Below are 21,233 nucleotides of genomic sequence, written 5' to 3' on the forward strand. Positions count from 1 at the left end.
AATAATAATAAATGTTAATAATGATAATATTAATAAAAATAATAATAACAATAATAAATAATAACTAAAATAATAAAGTTAATAAAATTTAATAATAATAACATTTAAGATAAAAAAATTACATTTTACCAAGTAAACATGAGTTTCATTCTCATTCCCTAAATTCTCAAGTAAACACACCATTAAAACTTCAAATATATTTATTTATTTTATTTTTTAAAACAACATCGAACATTTTCCCACAATATCTAGAACTGCAAACTGTAAAAGCACTCGCATTACCTGATTGATAGTGGAAGATAAAGTTTGTGTAGGTGCAACAACGAGAATTTTAATGGTATCAAATTGTAGCTAAAAAGATACAAATGGAGTGATTGATAGTGGAAGATAACATCGACGATAGTAGATAATGGCTAATGGTGAATAATCTTAACAAATAATAATAATAATAATAATAATATTATTATTATTATCATGGAACATATTATTATTATTATTATTATCATTATCATCATGGAACACCTTTGATGTTTGACATAATATTGTCAATTGAAACATCAAATGTGTCCCTTGCCATCTATTGTTACCTAGTCATTAATATACAATTTTAGACAATGCTATTAACATAAAAAAAATTAATTTAACATATGATGGTATTGAACACCCTTAATTTTTCAAAATAAACTTTTCTAATTTATGAGCTTCAAAAATTACAAAATATTGGGATGAACATAACTTCAAGCAATTTTTTCTTTTTTCAGCATCTCTTCCCATATCTCAAAGATAGTGTAGTATATTTCTTTTGGAGTTAAAAATGAGAGGGTGTATAAAAAATGAAAAAGTATTGGTAAGTTTAAATTGTGGATTATTTGAAGTATGTTAAGAGAACAGTTAGAAAAAAATGGCGGGAATAACTAAAAAAAAAGAGAGCCTAATCAGATAAATAAAAGAAGTCAAATATTACCACTTATTAAGTTTCAAAATTGAGATGATAGAAAAATTCAATCTGACCGAGCTCAAGCATTTCGGGGCTGGCTTGGCCTAACTCCTTATTAAGTATTAACACCCTTTTATATTGTTATTTCCTAAAATACCCCACATTTAACATATAAAATGGAAACTCATATATTAAATTAAGGATAATTATCCACCGACCACATGTTTTTTTATAGTTTTTTAAAAAATACATAAATCTTTTCTTTTTTTTTTTGCAGCGCTCTACCTGAAGACTGAAGTTAACATTTTTTTCATTGGTCCACTCATGTTATAATACTGTTAGAACTTTGCTGGTATCATAAGGGTAAAATTGTCATTTTACAATGACATTATTTGAAGACAGAAGTGGACATGTGTAAACCAATATAACTTCAAGTGAAATTCAGCCCAAAAAAAATTAAGAATTGTGTATTTTTCAAAAAAAATACGAAAAAAAACAGGTGGTTGGTGGATGATTGCTCTTTTATATTTGGGAGTAAAAAAGTTATTTATATAATATTCCGTTAGTTCTCTTAATAGTTTAAAAATAGAAGTGAACATGTGCAAAATAATATAATTTCGAGTGGAGTTCAATAAAAAAATTAAGAAATGTGTATTTTTTAAAAAGCGTGAAAAAATAGATGGTCAGTAGATAATTGCCCTTAAATTAATCAACTTCCCATAAAATTTCTCCTATAAAAAAAATATATTTTTTGAAATTTTTATTTATAAATATAAATTATGAAATACAATGTGTGTAAAAAGTTTTGTTATAAGAAGAATTTATTTAAGTGTTTGGTCTTGGCCAAGCGGGCCGTGGCTGGCCTTCTTTGTTAATCGGGCTGATCCAGTTCCATAACGGGCAAAGTTTTTCTTGGCTGAAAGTGAAGCATACCACATGCAAGCTTTTTTACGTGATGTAATCGACTTCTTTGTAGTACTGGAATTATGTGGGCTTCAAATTTTGGTGAAGTGCAATTGCCAACCACTCAGATCTCAGTAACGACAAGTGCTTGGCGTCTCTCGCTTTCGAGTCTGAGGTGTCGGGCGGCACCGACCATAGAGACCCAAATGCCCCTTTTATTGTGGCTTTTGTCAGATAATATTTTTGGAAAACCTAAAATTTAATTAATTCTCTGGCTATCGAAAATTATTAAGTAACCCGTTACTTCTCAATATCTTTTATTATTATTATATTAAGCACCAATATTTCACTACTTCGCCTTTACTTGATTCATAGTTATTTTAAAAAAAAAAAAAATTGAAATCTGCTCTCATGAATATACGGAGAGAAAATCTTTCAAACTAATTTCTCAATATGTCAAGGAAATAAATGTCATTGACTAAGCCCAAAGTACAGCCAACAGAGTTAGATAAGAGATAATCTGGAGACTATTTCTTCTTATGGCAATATCCAGTAAAAGTAAAATATATTCTAAATTTTGCTGTTATCCCACACGCATGTGTGACACGTGTTAAAGTATATCCGTCTATCAGGATCCGATTGATATTAAGACAAAATTAATGAATCAATTCACCCCATTTAGCCAAATCAGCAATTCTCTCTCGACTCGGCACTGCGAATCCCAAAGCTTTGAAGCCAGAGGAGAATATATATATATATATATATATATAGAGGTAAGTATTAACTTACAATCAATATATGGTACATTTCTCATTTATAAATAATAGATGAATGAAATTTACTCATTATTTATGTGAGATACCATATATTAATTATAAGATAGTGGAATTCATATATATATATATATATATATATAGGTCCAAAAATTATTTAGTAACTTAAGATAAAGATTACTATTATTGACCAAAATGGAGAGGAGAGAGTAGTAGAACAATGCGTGAAAGCGTCGTCTTTCTTCAGGAAAGTGACAAACAGACCCACAAAAGGGCCACGTGGGCGAAGATGAGGTTGCTTTAACGTGTGGTCGTCACATTTCTCCGGACCATCCCCACCGTACCAGAATCCAGCTTCTCACTTAAACCTTCGAATAGATATTTTTATTTTATTTTATTTTATTTTTATTTTTTAAAACAACATCGAACATTTTCCCACAATATCTGGAACTGCAAACTGCAGAAGCACTCGCATTACATGAACTCGCGTTCTTTTAATCTCAAGCTCTCGCGAAGATGACAACAGCAACACTCACCAAGCCGCACATATCCCTACAAACCTTGCACTATTACTGCTTCAAGGACCAGCAGCGCGGGCCCTGTCTCAGACCGGCTTCTTACCGGTCCGGTTTGGGTGCGCATAAACGCCGTTATGGGTTGCACATGCAGCCGTGCAGGTCCTTCAAGACCGACGACAAGGGAGAAAATGAGGCGGAGAGTGAGCTAAAGTTGAAGAAAACAAGTGGGTTCTGGAGTTCTTTGAAAGATGTTATTTTTCGGGTAAATGGGCCGGGTTCTCAATCAAGTGATGAGTATTGTAAGGCCGTGGCTAAAGTTGAGAAAGTTTTCTCTTCGGTAAGTTCTTTGTTTGTTAATTGAATTTTATTTTTCGTATGAATTTGTTCTGAATATGTTGAAGAGATTGCTTGGCTAATTATGTAATTAGCTTATTTTATTATCAGGGGTTTGTTTGTTTAATGAGCTTATTGGGTTGCTTGAAGTTGAATTGAATTCCCCTGATGAGACCGGCTGTTTAGAGTTTACTTGATTAAATTGGCTTGATTGAATTCTGGGAACAAAAGAACACAAATTTAGAGTTTGAAAAACCATCATAAATTGTAGTAAGTTTTTGTTTAACTCTGCCTATTTTTATCTTGTGACCCAGATTGCCATTCAAATTGGGAGATATATAGTGACAATGATGAGCACTGGAGTTGTACTTGCCGTTGGTTTTCAGTTGTCAGGTTAGTTTACTTGCATTTGTTATACTTTCACAATATGTGCATTGCCATAACTCACTGAAATAAAAAAGATAAAAAAAAAACTGAGATGTGCACGCTAGAATTCTTCCATAAAATTTGATACTCCTTCTGTGGAAAATCACTTGTTTGCAAATTTTGATGAAGGTGGAGACAGCCAGATGAATGCACTGATATGGTATAGCTGGCTTGGAGGAATTATTATTGGAACTATGGTAGGAGCTAATATGGTTCTAGAAGAACACTGTAAAGCTGGTCCAAGAAATGTTGTCATTACTGGAAGGTTCTCCTCTCTCCCTCTCTCTATCTTCCTTTTTTCTTTCTTATCTTCCTTTTTTCTTTCTTTTTTTTTTTGGGGGGGGGGGGGGGGGGGGGGGGGGGGGGTGGGGGGTGTGATTTTCATTAGATCAAGAATTAAAAGACACCCTCTCTCAGATAAAGCTTCCACTTTTCTTTGGGTTGGGTGGACGGATAGAGGCAAATAGTCAATGTGAAATTCACTTTGCAATCACTTGCAAATTGCATAATTCTATTTAGTGATGCAGATGCTTAAACAAATACATGACTTGATGTTTCCTTATCTGAGTTGTAAAATTTGTGTACCCAACGTGGAGAAATGATTTGTGCACCCAACGTGGAGAAATCATTTGTGTACCCAACGTGGAGAAATCATTTGTGTACCCAACGTGGAGAAATCATGTTCTTATGTTTTGGTTGCATTTTTTTGATTGGTTGGTGTAGTACGAGGGGACTAGGAAAAGCGCTTGCTCGAGAATTTCTTCTTTCTGGAGATAGAGTGGTCGTTGCTTCTCGCAGGTATATGATATTTTTCACTTTATTAATGCATGATCTTGATCTCCGTCTGTAGATCTCTCATAACACCTCGCCTATACCTGAATCTTGTGAAAGCAGCTCTGAGTCTGTACGTATGACTGTCACAGAGCTTGAGGAGAACCTCAAGGAAGGTATGATGGCTGCGGGTGGCTCATCCAAGAAAAATCTGGTGCATGCTAAAGTGGCTGGCATAGCATGTGATGTTTGTGAACCAGCTGATGTGCAGAAATTGTCAAACTTTGCTGTCAATGAATTTGGTTCTATCGACATATGGGTGAGTAGTTTGGGTTTGTCTCTTGCAAACATGTTTCTTGTTTTAGGTTTTCACATCTTCTTATTTTATTGTTACTTTCTAATGGTTTACAGATAAATAATGCGGGTACAAACAAAGGTTTTAAACCCTTGCTGCAGTTTACAAATGAAGAAATTGAACAGGTATATGTGATAAGGGTTCTTGGTTGGTCTTAAAAGTGTTGGTATTTGAGAATCCTTTTTCTTGTATTTTGAGTTTGCCTGAGTGCCAGGAGCTCCCACCTGATATTAATCACTGCCTGTTATAGTTGTTTCAATCACTGTCTAAAATATTCTTATAAAAAAAATTACTGCCTATAATATTTAAGGCTCGTCATTGTTTCAGTGTTTCCCAAACCCCTGGGCTTTTGTTATCTCTTTCTCTCTGCACTTTTGTTTGAGACTATGTGTGGCAGAAATATTTAGATTGCAAGAATGCTTGCATGTTCTCAAATTCTTTCTGGGTATTCATTTTCATGAAAGCAATTAGTCGAGGGTGATTGTACCTTACAGTTTAAATAAGTTGGGCTCTCACCTAGTGATTTTATGTAGATTGTCTCAACAAATCTAGTTGGATCTATTCTCTGCACTCGTGAGGCTATGCGTGTGATGAGAGACCAGCCAAAGGGAGGCCACATATTTAACATGGACGGTGCAGGCTCTGGAGGGTCTAGTACCCCTCTCACTGCTGTGTAAGTCACCCTCATTTTTATTAATTGGGAGCCTAGTACCAGTGTGAGCAGAGGCTGAATGTTTCAGAATGAAATTTTATCAACTGCTGTTCAACACTCCATTAATTCTTTGATCATTTGGAGTTTCTGAGAGTTGCTTACTTTGTTGTACTATTTCAAACCTGTAGCTATGGGTCCACAAAATGTGGTCTCAGGCAGCTTCAAGCATCACTCTTCAAGGAGTCTAAGCGGTCTAAAGTTGGGGTGCATACAGCATCGCCAGGCATGGTCCTTACGGATTTGCTGTTAAGGTACCATGCAAGCTTCATTTGTTATTCCACTTGACTTGTCTGGTTGACTGTAGTTTAACTAACTCGTGCCCAACTGAACTGGTACTATGATCTCTCCAAACAGCTTGAATTTGTTTAAACTCCATTACACACGCACACAAGTGTTTTCCTTGGTGATCGTTTTGGCTTGTGAGTGTCCTCATTACTTAATTGGTGATGCTAACGTTGAAAACATTTGCTCATGGCTTTTCTGCAGTGGCTCAACTATACAAAACAAACAAATGTTTAATATCATCTGCGAGCTTCCTGAAACTGTGGCTAGAACTTTAGTTCCACGGATACGGGTGGTGAAGGGTTCAGGGAAGGCTATAAATTACTTGACTCCTCCCAGGATACTACTTGCATTAGTCACTGCATGGCTGCGACGAGGACGTTGGTTTGATGACCAGGTAATGTTAGTTCGTTTCAGTAACATACCTGGCCAGTTTCATCATTTTGTACCAACCTCTGCCCCGTCAAGTCTCAAATAAAAGATTATTCCTGGTATATTATTGCAGGGAAGGGCATTGTATGCTGCAGAAGCAGACCGGATACGGAACTGGGCTGAAAATCGGGCACGGTTTTCTTTTACAGATGCAATGGAGATGTACACAGAGAACACATGGGTATCGGTGTTCTCACTTTCTGTAGTTTGCGCCTTCATAATCCTCTCCAGCACAGGTAGCAACACATTTCCAGGCACCTGATTCTTTTTACCTTCAGTTGCAACCAGAAAGCGTCAGAACTACAACAAGCTGGCACCTTCGGCGTGAAGCCACCGGCAATTTCAGTCCCTTAACCATAAATGCAAGTGTTCAGTTATCTTATTAGATCATTCATCCTGGGATAAACTATGTACCGTACGTAGTCATAGTGTAGGTTTATGTAAAGATTTAAAAAAAAAAAAAAGATTCAAAATTTATTGAAGAATTTTTTATTGTTGTAACACGTAATGCCTTCACGAAATTGTAATGAAAGTTTCATTTTAGATTGTTGAGTTCCATTATTTTAATTAATTTATTCGGCCTGAAGAAAATGTTAGACCCAGGCCCATTCCCATGAAGCACACATCAATATTCTCGAACGAAATTTTTGCCAAAAGTTATAGGTTTCCAAATGATACAACGTCGTTTTCACCACGCCTTATCCCTTGAACTACCGACTACGCCGTCTGGGCTCCGGCAAGGGAAGCTCTGATGAGGAGCCACGTGGATTCAAATGCAACGTGCCAGGAGCGCACACAGAATCGCAACGAACCCTAAACGGCAGATAAATATTTAACAACGGAAAGACGATGGAAGTTAAGATTACGATGAAATTAGTTCACTTGAGGGTAAAAAATTATAGATCATATTATCATAACAAAACAAGATAATTTGTCAATAATATTAATAATGTTTTATTGAAGGCAATCATTTCTCACAACGAGGGGTGAAGCGAAGGAATATCTAAGAGCTCTATAAAATGAAAGATTCCAGTTTTTTTCTCTCAATCTCGCAATTATAACAATCAAGTCTACCAAATAAATAGCTTTTTCCATTTAATTATCATTTATCATCAGTTCTGGAATTGTTGTAAAGGCGAAAGACAGATAGCTGGCCTGCCTGACTTGAATGAATATTTGGCTTTTTGCTTTTGGTCGGAAGCAGCGAATGTCATGCCACTAATTATGAGGATAATTAATAAACTAATAATAATAATGGCGGGAAGGGCCATGTGAGAGAGCCCCCAATGGCGCCCCCCCTTTCGCCATTCGCCACCCAATTCCAATTCAACTCTGAAAAAAGTAAAACAATCACTGCCTGCTCCCTAATCCCATTATTCAATTCTTCGATTTTTCTGTCCATTTATTTCTCAAATGGTATTATCATACACTAAATCCGAAAACCACACACAATAAGGATAGAAAATATCCAACATCAAAGCGTTGTCATTCCACTCCAACTTGCGCATATTATACCCACGTTTTATATCTCTTAAAAGACTCCTTAATTTGATTTGGTCCAATCTGTTGTCAAACAATATACTTCATTTTTTTAAATACAAAAAAAAACCCCAAAAATATGCTAATATTTATTGACATTCGTTTATAAATAATATCGGAATAATAAATTCGTACAATAATAACATAATTTATGATTAGAAACGCCATCATAATCAAATTCATCAAAAAGGTACAAGTAGTAAACATAATCATAAACCATCATTGTGACACTAACCAGAAACTCAATGTTTTAAAAAGTTAATTCGTGGATGGAGCAAAGAATTTTTGTTAGCCATCATTTTGGTATTTTGGGAAAAGGGAAGGGATGGCCAGGCCATATTTTGATAATGTCAAGTCAAACATTCCAAAGTCCAAACAAGCCCGCACACTTGTGCTCTCTCCACCGGCTCTCCGGCGGCCTCATCTACGAAGCATTTCTAGACTCGTTTTGCCGGCGCGAGCTCGCCAACCCAACGTAATCCTCCCACCACCTTCCTTTCCTTTGTTATTTTCGAAGTCTACTCCTATATATATATATATATAATTTTTTTTTATCAGAAAATACAGTTTGTATTTACTATTTAGAGCGCGTGCGGGCCCATTTGGATTACTAATGAAAATAATTTGCTTTTTTTTTTAAATTTGTTTTAATAAATAATAATGTACATAAAAGAATTTATTATGGTTATTAGAAAATTCACTACAGACTGTTGGCCTCGGGTCGTTCTCTGATCTGTCCCACGATGAAACGGCTTGCTGAAACTTGAAACCACCGTAGGCCATTCATTAAACAGCCTAAAAATTAAATTGGATTAATATCCGACTAAGTCTCACCGTCTCGGAGCCAAATTATGATTTATGATGATATTCAGACGATTATGATATTATTATTATTGGTTTAATTCATTTCTTAAAATAAAATTTTAAAAAAATTATTAGCGAGTTTGTTGGCATTTTAATAATATCAGGAAAGATGTCAATATCTTGGTGAATAGTGAACTGTTGGCATCCAGCTGGGTATGGCTTTTACTTAAGAGTAACATACACTGCAATAATCAGAGAGAAAAAGCTAAAAAATAGATTTTAGGGTTCACCTAATCCTTGACTTAAATTTTTATTATCATCACATAATTATTTTTGTAATCATAATCCTGGCTTAAAAAACTATACTGCGTAAGTAAGTAACCACGCTGCTGCTTCTTCGTTTGCATCGAATAATCAACGCCTTTTGTAGGCTCAAGGTGACCCTACGATATATAAAATATAATCCATCTACATTAAAATTTGTAGGCATATTTATGATATGACAATTTTAATAACAGAACCATATTCACATCGAATCGGATTATGTGTTTTAATCGTACGACATTATAAATACACATCTGGGGTATCAGATTCTTTAAAAAAAAAACTCAGAATTAAATCTAAATTAAGTGAGATAGAGAAATGAATAATAATATATGAACCAAAAATTATCACTATCACATAGAAACAAATGGGGAAAAAGTTCTTTTCATCCTTAGAGTTTAATGTAATAGCTCATTTCATCCTTACTTTTCAAACAATAGCATAAAATATCCTTCCGTTAACTCACCGTTAGTGTAAAACCGTTAACTAGTAATTCATTGAGGGCAAAATAGGATTTTTCATTAAAGTGATACAAACTATATTAAAATAATTTTTTTACACAATTAAATAACACTACAAAGTATGCAAAATTCATTAAATTTTTCTTAAATGAAATCAACGATGAAATAGTTTATATAACCATTGAATAATTGCCATAAAGAGCAAATTATAATTAACACAATATCTTTCAATCATTGAAAGAAAAACTCAAAAATGCCACCAATTTTTATGTGCTTGCATGTGCTGAATATCTTCTTTATCTTCAACTCAATTCAATCCATTTTACGTTACAATTAGAGAATATACTTATATGAATAAGAAAATTATAATATTTTTGGTGCTTAGATCTAGGGTTGATAGGGTTTTCATGCCATCAAAATAGAAATAAGTGAAAAAAGAATTGCTTGAAATATAAATTTGTCATCTTTTCGATATTTCTTATTTAGTGGGATTACATAAAATTATTTTTAGTTATATGTCAATTTTTATTTATTTTTTTAATTTTCTCTTTGATAGAAAATTCCTTTTTACCCTTAATAAATTACTAACAAATGACATTCAACTAACAGTGAGTTACCGAAAGAATGTTTTGGAATATTGTTTAAAAAATAATGATGAAATAAGCTATTGTATGAAACAGAATGAATTTTTCCCAAACAAATGTAATGTTTTTGTTTGTAAAGCAGCAAAAATTTCGCCATCTTCAAGGGGGGAAGATGATGATTCTGTGGAATATTATATTCGGACAATCTGCCACAATCAGTGCTAACCGATTTGGACACATTTGCATTAACGGAAGGGTTACAATTAATACATGAGATTGACACGAGGTAATTAGTCAGGTCTCTGTGGGAAAATTGTAATCACTCGAGACTTTAAAAAAAGACTTTATAAAGTAGGCGTATTGTGGATGCTGAGCTTTGATTCTCACCTGCATCGATTGTTCTTTTCATTTTTCATTGGAGGAAAGAAAATTCAAGAGCCAGGAGTATCTGGCAAATTTTGTAACACGTTCCACTCTTCGTAAGAAAAAAATAAAAATAAATAAATATATCGGATCCTATTTAATAGTTTAGATATAGGGTTATTCGGATGTCTGAATTCAAAACAAGTTAAGTTTAATCTCTAAATAATTTTGAGAAAATCATTCAGCAGGAGAGTTTGAAATCAATCACTACCCATGTGTTGGATAAATAGGTTAAGAATTTTAATCCTAATCCGACCAAAAAAAAAAAAAATCGTATCGACTCGGCTCTAATCAATTTAATAATCGTGTCAAATTTAACAACTCATACTTATTTATTTGTGTCGTATTCGTATCGAATAATAAGATTGTGTCAAATTTTAATAGTTCTAAATAGGAGAGTTTGAAATCATTACACATGTGCGTGAGAAAGTGAATTTACCTTAGAAAAATCACTTTTTAAATTTTCTCACTCGGCCATTTTGAGAAAGTAAGTTCAAATTTCTCTTTATAATATATGAGGAAGATTGAGATTCTCTGTAAAAGAACAGATTAAGAGAGCTATAGAAATTTGAACAAATATTTCCAAAGACATCGACCCATCTTTAAATTACAAAGTCCAATAAATATATAAACCTAAATCTAGTGGGATTTAGGTTCGTTCATGGAAATATATATAATAAATTATTTCCAGTTTGAAACTTTTTCCTTTTTTTCCTCTTTAAGTTGTACAATTTCCTTTCCTTCGTTGGTTGATACAAAATTTTGAATAATTGCAGTGACAAATGGGCAAAATTTACAGAAATTAAAAAGGAGAAAAGAAAAAGCTGGCAGAAACTTCCAAACGAAGACCAAAACTCTAAACCACGGATTACAACTAATTTGGCAAATAAAATAAAAATGCAAAACCCCCCAAATTATCCGAAAACCGAGTAAAGAAAACACAGCCGGAGAGGACCGCGAATGCGCGGGCCAATCGTGTGGGTCCCCCGCGGAGCACTTTGTCCCAATTGGACAACAAGCCAAGCATTAATCAAAGCAGCAGACGATAATTCCTCTCTCTCTCTCTCTCTCTCTCTCTTGCAGTTTCTCCCATGTGAATCGTCCCCGCAACAAACAAACGCACAAACAAATCCTTCGAGCTGACGAAAAAGTGTTTTGTCTTGTACTTCTTTTCTGACACAACTACTCATATACTCATACTAATACTAATACTAATACTAAGCTCTCTTCATTTTTCACAATTCTAATTTCTAACACAACAAACACAACGGCAATATTCTCTCTTGAATTGAGAGAGAAATAAACGGTCGTTATAAAAAGAAGCTCGGCTGCAATGTCAACATCACCGTCGCCGGGGGCCACCCCAGCGGCACCGGCCCCCACTTCTCCTCCATCCGCCAACACCACCTCGCCTCCGCCCCCCGCCACTCCCTCGGCTCCCCCACCCTCCACCCCCGCTGCCCCGCCACCAACCACTCCTGCTGCTCCGCCACCTGCCACTCCTGCTGCTCCCCCTCCCACCACTCCTGCCTCTCCACCACCGCCTACCACCCCGGCGCCGAGCCTGCCACCCCCGTCTTCACCGACACCTCCTTCCTCAGGCGCCCCCCCGCCGTCCACTCCTTCTGGCCGGCCTCCGCCCCCGTCGAATCCGGTGGCCAGGAGTCCTCCCTCGCCTCCCAATAGTTCCGGGAGGCCGTCTCCTCCCACGGTTCGGGGATCGCCGCCGCCTCCGACGAGTGACGACGGTGGTGGCGGGGTGAGTACTGGGTTAGTGGTGGGGTTGGCGATTGGTGGGCTGGCGGTAATTGTGGTGGTGAGCCTGTTGTTTTTGTGTTGCCGCAAGAAGAGGAGGAGGAGAGACGATGAGGCCGGTTACTATATGCCCCCACCTCCTCCTGCCCCAAAAGGTAAAGCTTTTAACTTTCTTATTTTCTTTTCTTTAAATTTGCATATTTATTTATTTATTTATTTCAAATTGCTTCTGGTTTCGTTGATTTTAATCATTTTGTGCGTTTCCGTGACCTGTTTTTGCAGTGTTGTTCTTGATTTATGATTAAGATTTGATTCATCCTTGGCATTGCATGAATTTAAATCGGACTTAGTTTTTTTATTTTTCTTGCATTTGTTTAATTCAATTTTGACCGTTTTGATTGATTGATGCATGTATCAATGAAACCGTCTTATCTTTGATTTTTACTTGGTTCTCTGAACTATTTTGTACTTTGTAGACATGGGTGATATGCAGCTGCATGTGTGCTGTCTAATGTCTGTGGATTGCAACGGAGTCAAATTTGCTCTTTTGGAGGTGTTGTGATATTTTCATATTCGAGATTATTACTAGAATTGGGACATTTTCGGAATAATTTCAGTGGTCCTTGTTTTTGTTACCATATAGTTGGCCAAAGTCTCATTCTACCAAACTGGCAAACCCCATTCCAAAATTCTGTTTATTGCAAAATCTAAAATCTTGAACTACTTAGGGTAACACATAAGTTTTAAACTTCTAGTAAATTATTGTTCTTTGTTTTACCTTTCCAATTTTGATGCTTTCCATTCACATATTTATCTACAGCTTGTGGCCAAGACTCTTGATTTTGTCTCAGTTGACTAAGTTACATCTTATCATTAGGAGTACCAAAAATGGTTCCTGCTATTGTTTTTTTTTCTTGAGATTTTGAGGCACTTGAAAATTGCTTTTTGATGTTGAATTGTTAATTTTGATTTCAATACGCTTTTAATTCAAGGTGTGATAGCATATTGGCAATACATTGTGATCAAGTACTAGTCATTTCTCTAGTTTCTTTGAGTAATTAATTTTAAAGAAGGTGTTAACAAGCTATACAAATAACTCCTTGACTAACATCTCCAGAGGTTCCTGCTTCAATTAATAACTATTGAGTATTGTAAGTAATTTATTTTAGTGTCCTTTATGATTTGTCAGTTGACCCTTACGGCGGCAGACAGCAGCACTGGCAGCAAAATGTCCCACCTCCTGCAGCACAAGTAGTCACACAGCCACCGAGGCCGTCTCCTCCACCTCCAGTTGCATCACGCCCACCACACTCACCAGTATACAATCCCTCCCCTCCACCACCACCACCACCTTTCATGAGCAGCAGTGGAGGCTCTGGCTCCAATTATTCAGGGTCTGAGGCACCACTCCCACCTCCATCACCAGGCCTTTCATTAGGTTTTTCGAAGAGCACCTTTACATACGAAGAATTAGCAAGGGCAACAGATGGCTTCTCAGATGCTAACCTCCTCGGACAAGGCGGTTTTGGTTATGTGCACAGAGGAGTCCTACCAAATGGTAAGGAAGTCGCAATCAAGCAGCTGAAAGCTGGAAGTGGGCAGGGAGAACGTGAGTTTCAGGCAGAAGTTGAAATTATTAGCCGAGTACATCACAAACATCTTGTATCCTTGGTTGGATACTATACAGCTGGATCACAAAGAATGCTTGTGTATGAGTTTGTTCCAAACAACACTTTGGAATTTCACTTGCATGGTAAGTTTGCATATGAAGTCCTTAGATAACCCTTTATGTGAACTTATGTGTTGGAAAGTACTTTATAAGTTCTTCTTGTACTTATTGTATTGGCCTTCATTATGTTGTTAAGGCACCAAATGCAAGTAAGACATTAGTTCACAGATGCTTTTGTAATAGATGCTTTTTAGCTGATGTAAGAAATTTATTGAGGATCTGACAAAAAGCATATTGCAGGGAAGGGTCGGCCTACCATGGATTGGCTAACAAGACTCAAAATTGCTTTAGGTTCTGCGAAAGGACTGGCTTACCTCCATGAAGATTGTAAGATCTTTCTCTCAAACTTTATGGATTGTGATTTCTGATTGTACAGTGATTTACCCTAATATCTTGTCTATTTGTACTTTCAGGTCATCCTAAAATTATTCATCGTGATATTAAAGCAGCTAATATACTTTTGGATTTCAAGTTTGAGGCAAAGGTATTGATTGCATTAGTGAATTTTTAACTCAAAATTTTTGAACTAGTGGAAACATGAGCAGAACCTTATTTCAAATTCTATCTAGCACCAGTGTGATTTGAAATTTTTGTAGGTATCAATTATATTTGTGATGCTAATCTTGAAGTTCCTTTCCTTAGGTTGCTGATTTTGGACTAGCAAAGATTGCTTCTGATGTTAATACTCATGTCTCCACCCGAGTGATGGGTACATTTGGGTAAGACCAACTACTTTGATATTCTTTTTTCTAATTGTCGTATCACTGATGATGAACCATGTTATGTTTGAGTTGAACCAGAGTGTGGCCCAAAAATTTCATAAGTTATTTTTTGTTTTCCCAAGATATCTCCAAACCTCATTGTGAATGCTTGAACTCAATTGCACTTAACTCTCATGTTTTTTTTTTCTTTGTCTTTTTCTTTATTTCATGACATTTTACATTGGTGTTTGAAGTTCGCTTCATCTGTTCATAGTGATCCGTTTAAGGCAGCTGGTTCAGCTATGATTGTGACCCATATTATTGTTGTTAATCTTTTCAGTTGATTCTAATGATAATGATCAAATCTATTTTTCTAAGGATAGGTTTAGAGTTTTGATGAGTGAGCTTTATATGCTCACTCAGGACTTTGAATTAGCTAATTTTTCATTTTCTTATATGCTTGGCACCTCAGATACCTGGCTCCAGAGTATGCTTCAAGCGGGAAACTCACAGAGAAATCAGATGTTTTCTCCTTTGGGGTCATGCTTTTGGAATTGATTACTGGTCGTCGACCTGTCGACTCAACCCATACTTTCGTGGAAGACAGTTTGGTGGATTGGGTGAGTAATATTTTTTTTTTGCCCTTCTTTTCTCCAATCACGGGAGTCCAGTTATGGCTATGAAATCTTGGATATCACAGGAAACTAACTAAATTTGTTGGCATTACAGGCAAGGCCTTTGCTTAATAGAGCTATAGAAGATGGAAACTTTGACACTCTGGTTGATCCAAAACTGCATAATGAATACAACCACAATGAGATGGCTCGTATGGTCGCTTGTGCAGCTGCTTGTGTGCGCCATTCAGCACGTCGCCGACCAAGAATGAGCCAGGTAATGAGCTTGAATTTGGTTGATCAATTACCAAAACATCGTCTTTTTAATCAGACTTCTAATGCGTAATTTATTATGGAGCAGATAGTCCGAGCTTTGGAAGGGGATGCATCTCTGGCTGACCTTAATGAAGGAATCAGACCTGGACAGAGCAGTGTTTACGGTTCTTACGGAAGCTCAGACTACGATACAATGCAATACAACGAAGACCTAAAAAAATTCAGGAAGATGGCATTAAACAGCCAGGAATACAGTGCCAGTAGCGAGTACAGTAGACCTACCAGTGAATATGGTTTGTATCCTTCTGGGTCAAGCAGTGAAGGCCAGAACACCCGAGAAATGGAGATGGGAAAGACGAAGAAAAACAGTCAAGGTTTCAGCGGAAGCCCCTAACAACTGACACTATTTTTCTGTAAAGTCCCCGGCACACCCTTCTTTTTCATTCACACTATGAATTGAATGTCGCATTGATTGCAAAATTGTTGTTTGGCATAATTCATACAATTTTCTTATCCTTTTTCCCCCTCTAATTTTGTAATTTTTTTCCCCCCCAATACTTGTATTTACTAGTGCTTGTTAAATATACAAGAATGTAAGGAAGAGATTTGGTTGATTCTTTGATCCGTTGATTAAACGTTCATATTGATTTGGTTTTTAAATTATGCCGAGATCAAAAGGCACAGTCACCAGCCGCTTTCTTGATTATTATGCTCTCTAGGCTCGTGAACTTGAAAAGGCAGTTTTTATTCGGTGCACGTTTCTCTTACATCAAATGATCAATGGCGCTATCATGGTTAGATTCTTGCACGCTTGTGCTGGTCGAATTTCTCGTGTCCATACTCGAGCAATGATTCTCTCCAACTCCAACTTGCGTTTGGTCTGAACATGAGCTGGCATCTAGCTGGCCAGTCATCAAGACAAATTCTTCCAATATCCACTTTCTCCTTTGAAATTCGAACGGCGGTCAGACCCCACCACCAACTTCTGTTCTGGCTTTATGTTTATGTGGTCACATGTACATTAAAAAAAAATGATACAACTGTAACCAAAATCAAATGTCAAAATGCTTATAAAATCATTTGAAAATGAGATGGTGGTGGTCAACTGATTAACTGGTTTATCAAAATTTGCCAGCTCATGTCACTTCTTCATTGGCCGATCTTAGCAGCAATGGATTTTATATTTTTATGGTCATGTTCTTGTTGGCCTACTGCATTTCCACTTTCGGAGAAGCTATACTTTGTGAATTTTTATTACTATCTTAATCTTAAAGGACGCTCCATTGATAATGAAACTATTTCAACTTTAAAAGATAAAAATTTATTAAAATCGGCAATCATATATTAACAAGGAAAACTCCAATATTCTTGTTAACATAAGATAAAAAAATCAGATGAAATAAGTTTTTAAAAAACTCTGAAGAGTTCAGATTCACGATAACATTCTAATTTAGAGATGGCAAAAAAGATTGGGTTAGTCCGAGTTTGGATCAATCCGGTCCATTTCTAAGGGTTTTGACTTGAATCTCCCACATGATGGCCTAAATAAGAGTTTAGAAATAAAATTCCGAGTCAAGCCCAAATCTTCCTTTTTCTTTTAAAAATAAATTTATAAATTAGAATAATAAAATTTAAATTTGAAAAATAATGAAAAATAAAAAAGAAAACTTAAATCCATAATTTATAGATAAATAATGAATTAAAAAATATAAAATTATAATATTAAACTCTCTTTTAAGTATTAATTAATTAAGAGAGTGTATGAATTAGAGAATTCAATACTAAAAAATTAAATTTTTAAATTTTTATTTATTTTATTTTCTTTATTTATTATTTTATTTTAAAATATTTATTTTCTTTAATTCATTATTGATTATAACAACTTAATTTTTATTAACTTATTTTAAATTTATAATAATTTTTTTAAAAAAAAAAAATCTGAGCCCAGCATAGGCCCAATCCTTGGTAATGAACTTCGGTCTGAGCTTCAAAAAGCCCTTAATTTGCCAATTCTATCCTAATTTATGGATTTAAACTAGCTTGTGACTTGTGACTGTGGGTTGAATGTGGGTGGAACCAAACAAATCTCCATGAAGGGTATATTGGCAATTATGAACAAAACAGCGTGGTTTTTTTGGAAAATGAAATTTCAAAGAAGATAGCTGGCGACTTTCGTTTGGCTGATGCTTTGCTGACCGTTAACATGACCGGTAGTTGCTATATTCCACACAAATGATTATCAACATTTTTTAAGGTCGGTCAATTAAATAAAAAGATTTTTATTTTCAATTTTCTAATTTTTTTAAAAAAGAAAAAAAGTTAAGGGAGAGAAAGAATGAGAATCTTTACTTGCATATTCGATATTTTTTTCAATTATCTAAAAATAAATAAATGTTAATAATAATAATAATAATTCAGAAAAACTACCTCGTGCAACAGCCAAAACTACATTGCACAGAGAAAATTCAATTGCGTTTTGAATAAAAAAATGGCTTCTCGAAGACGCATGCTCCTCAAAGTTATAATCCTCGGAGACAGCGGGTTAGTTAGTTTTCTTTTTCTGATATATTTTCACGCGAATATATTTTTGTTTGGATGCCGAGAAAATGGAATTGCGTGCGCTTTTGGTTCCATTTATTACATTACATCGCAATTAGATTAATCAGTTCAATTTTTTAATTACATTTATTGTGATATTCGAGTATTAAATCTGGATTGTTTGTTTGATCGGACGATTTTTGCATGTAATGTTTCAATTCTCCTTTTCTTTTTCTTTTTTTGAATTTTAGGGTTAGTTTAGCTGCATTGTCCTCGAAATTGTGTTTGGTTGAAAGGAAAATGGAGAAAGAAAAGAATGAGGAAAGAAAATAAGAAATTTGCAAAGTGTTTGATGTTAGTTGGTTATGAAATATGATTTTGTTTTCCTTCTTGGGTTCGGTGCTTAATTTCTGATTTCTATTTACTTTGTACAGGGTTGGGAAGACTTCTTTGATGAATCAGTATCCTAAAAAGTTGCTTTCTTTTCGATTTAATATATGATCTTGTGTGTGTGTTTGTGCTTGTTTTTGCATGAAGTTAGATTTAAAGATGTGATTATCCTTACACTCAGCATTTAGATATGTGAACCGCAAGTTTAGTAACCAGTATAAAGCAACCATTGGGGCAGATTTCTTGACCAAAGAAGTCCAATTTGAGGACAGGCTTTTCACTTTGCAGGTTAGCTGGTTCACCTGTATATGCTGTGGGTGACGGTTCTTGCTTTTTGTTAAATGCTTCATTATTGTAATTGTTACTCATAAATGAATTCGATTGTGCAATAATCTATATACGTTTGAGATTCTTCAGATTTTTACTACAACGCCTTGTCAGTGTGATGACTGTTACTGGTCAAGTTTTTGATGCTGTAGAGATATCTCAAATGAGAATTTTTTTTTATGCATTGAAAATTTTCAATTGGGAGGGTGGGATAAATTTTTGTTGTCTCTTTTGGCATGCATTTCATGGTCGTCTCTTCCTGAGTTTTACAGTGCTGAATGCTGGATATACTTCAAAATTAATCAGTGGATTTTTCTGTTGCAGATTTCAAATTGTATCCTGTACTTGTTCTATGAGTTTAGTAAACATAGGTATTCTACTATGAAGAAGCTGGTGTCAAAATTGGGAAAAATAAACCTCAAATTCCTTGGACATTCTTTTCATATCTCTCATTTTGATGACCTTAACTAAAACTATGAAAAAATTACTGTCAAATCTGTTTAACTTACCCTACTTTAATCTGTAGAAATTCAGTGGAAATCAATAGGTTTGCATCCTTTATTTCCTTAAGTCTGCTGTTAGTAAATATGATCATTATTTTTTTTTTCTTTTAGTAGCTTAGCAGAGAAATGTGCTTGAAACATCACATAGTTGTGACTGACTATACGCTTTCAGATATGGGATACAGCTGGACAGGAAAGGTTTCAAAGTCTTGGAGTGGCTTTCTACCATGGCGCAGACTGTTGTGTTCTTGTGTATGATGTGAATGTCATGAAATCATTTGATAATCTCAACAATTGGCGAGAGGAGTTCCTGATTCAGGTAATTAGCAGTGCATTAACATCTGAGGAAATTCCAAGTCAATTGGATCAGAAACTAAATGTTTTCCTTTTTCAATTTCTTACCAGGCCAGCCCTTCTGATCCTGAAAACTTTCCATTTGTTGTATTGGGGAACAAGACAGATGTTGATGGTGGCAATAGTCGAGTGGTAAGATGAATTTTCTTCCCTCAAACATCCAAATCATTATGGCATTTATAAATGATTGTGGCAATGTGCTTTTTATTCTTGTGTTTCTCTTGTATGAGATTTATGTGGTCATGTTCTGTTTTTTTCATCATGAACTGTTAATATACATCATAATCAGGTGTCTGAGAAGAAGGCAAAGGCATGGTGTGCTTCCAAAGGGAATATCCCTTATTTTGAAACATCTGCCAAAGAAGGTTTCAATGTAGAAGCTGCTTTTGAGTGTATAGCCAAAAACGCTCTGAAAAATGAACCTCAAGAAGAAGAGTAAGTATTTTTGAGATGTGTCTTTGTAGTTTAGATCTGCTCATTTGCTGTAGTTTCTGGTGAGGTGCTACAGTGAAGTGTTAATTTGTGGATGGTTATAGCTGATGGCTCTCTCATCAGCACTCAGCTCGTTTTCCTTGAAAACCATAAAGCTTCTTTCCCTGTCAAAATAATCCCTTTCACTAATTTGCTCTTTTTCACTTAAGTTGATCAGAAGTCAGAACACCCTCCAACTTTAATCTGCTGGGTTATAGCTGATGGCTCTCTCATCAGCACTCAGCTCGTTTTCCTTGAAAACCATAAAGCTTCTTTCCCTGTCAAAATAATCCCTTTAATCTGCTGCTTACTCTTTATCAAAGCAACTTGCATGGTTCAGTTGATTTTGCATCTATGAAATCAAATCAAAGCAAGCTCTTTGCTTGATATCCTAGGAAGATCTGTAGTTTTCCCTTGGACAAAATTACAAGTCTTCAGAACTATAGAGATTGCATTAAGACTTTTGGGGACCTTGATATCCATCAAAACCTAGCCTTACTCAAGTCCTTATTGTTTAAGATTGGCATTTGATTTTGAGACATGCTGTCTTGGGTTGAAATTGCTATCACGAATTCACTGTTAATGATGCAGTTATCTTCCAGACACCATTGATGTCGGCGGTGGCCAGCAGCAGAGATCTTCGGGTTGTGAATGTTAAAACTGGGGCTCGTAGGTGGTTCTGTTGTAACTGGTGGAATGCAAGTGAGGTCACCGTCAGATCAATTTGCCATGCAGCAATAAAGCGGGGAATATTAATCAAATTCAATGTACAATACTAGTGCCTTGGACTGTATTCCACTATGTTTGCATTGTTTTTACCCTTCCTTTTTCTATATCATCTGGAATCTAATTGTTTTATGCTTTGTAATCATTGGATCATTCCGGAGGTTGATCTGGTTTTTGTCTTCTAATTTTTCTGCCATGAGTGAAAATATAGACTGAATATACATAGCAACACAGATGATCCTATCAAGTTCAATAAAGGAATCAGCAAACGT

At 35.6% G+C, this 21,233-nt stretch overlaps 3 protein-coding genes across 3 annotated transcripts; all 3 read left to right on the forward strand.

Moving 5' to 3' along the window:
* Positions 1-2,753: 2,753 nt before the first annotated feature.
* LOC18055723 (probable chlorophyll(ide) b reductase NYC1, chloroplastic) lies at positions 2,754-6,988 on the forward strand. Its single transcript, XM_006451100.2, has 10 exons — positions 2,754-3,468; positions 3,779-3,857; positions 4,020-4,155; positions 4,614-4,688; positions 4,785-4,980; positions 5,073-5,141; positions 5,550-5,689; positions 5,857-5,979; positions 6,215-6,407; positions 6,516-6,988. The coding sequence occupies exons 1-10, from the start codon at positions 3,130-3,132 to the stop codon at positions 6,702-6,704; spliced, it is 1,539 nt and encodes a 512-aa protein (XP_006451163.1). The 5' UTR covers positions 2,754-3,129; the 3' UTR covers positions 6,705-6,988.
* Positions 6,989-11,643: 4,655 nt separating this feature from the next.
* On the forward strand, positions 11,644-16,312 carry LOC18055724 (proline-rich receptor-like protein kinase PERK1). The gene is made up of 8 exons (XM_006451101.2): positions 11,644-12,487; positions 13,522-14,085; positions 14,302-14,388; positions 14,475-14,545; positions 14,704-14,780; positions 15,235-15,382; positions 15,492-15,653; positions 15,738-16,312. Exons 1-8 carry the CDS (start codon positions 11,911-11,913, stop codon positions 16,044-16,046), a joined length of 1,995 nt encoding a protein of 664 aa, XP_006451164.1. The 5' UTR covers positions 11,644-11,910; the 3' UTR covers positions 16,047-16,312.
* A 1,714-nt stretch (positions 16,313-18,026) lies between these two features.
* On the forward strand, positions 18,027-21,199 carry LOC18055725 (ras-related protein RABG3d). Its single transcript, XM_006451105.2, has 7 exons — positions 18,027-18,193; positions 18,625-18,651; positions 18,769-18,868; positions 19,583-19,729; positions 19,816-19,896; positions 20,054-20,199; positions 20,827-21,199. The coding sequence occupies exons 1-7, from the start codon at positions 18,141-18,143 to the stop codon at positions 20,891-20,893; spliced, it is 621 nt and encodes a 206-aa protein (XP_006451168.1). The 5' UTR covers positions 18,027-18,140; the 3' UTR covers positions 20,894-21,199.
* The last annotated feature ends 34 nt before the right edge of the window (positions 21,200-21,233 follow it).

This window comes from Citrus clementina, unplaced genomic scaffold (assembly GCF_000493195.1).
Source record: "Citrus clementina cultivar Clemenules unplaced genomic scaffold, Citrus_clementina_v1.0 scaffold_1, whole genome shotgun sequence".
NCBI classification, from domain to species: domain Eukaryota; kingdom Viridiplantae; phylum Streptophyta; class Magnoliopsida; order Sapindales; family Rutaceae; genus Citrus; species Citrus x clementina.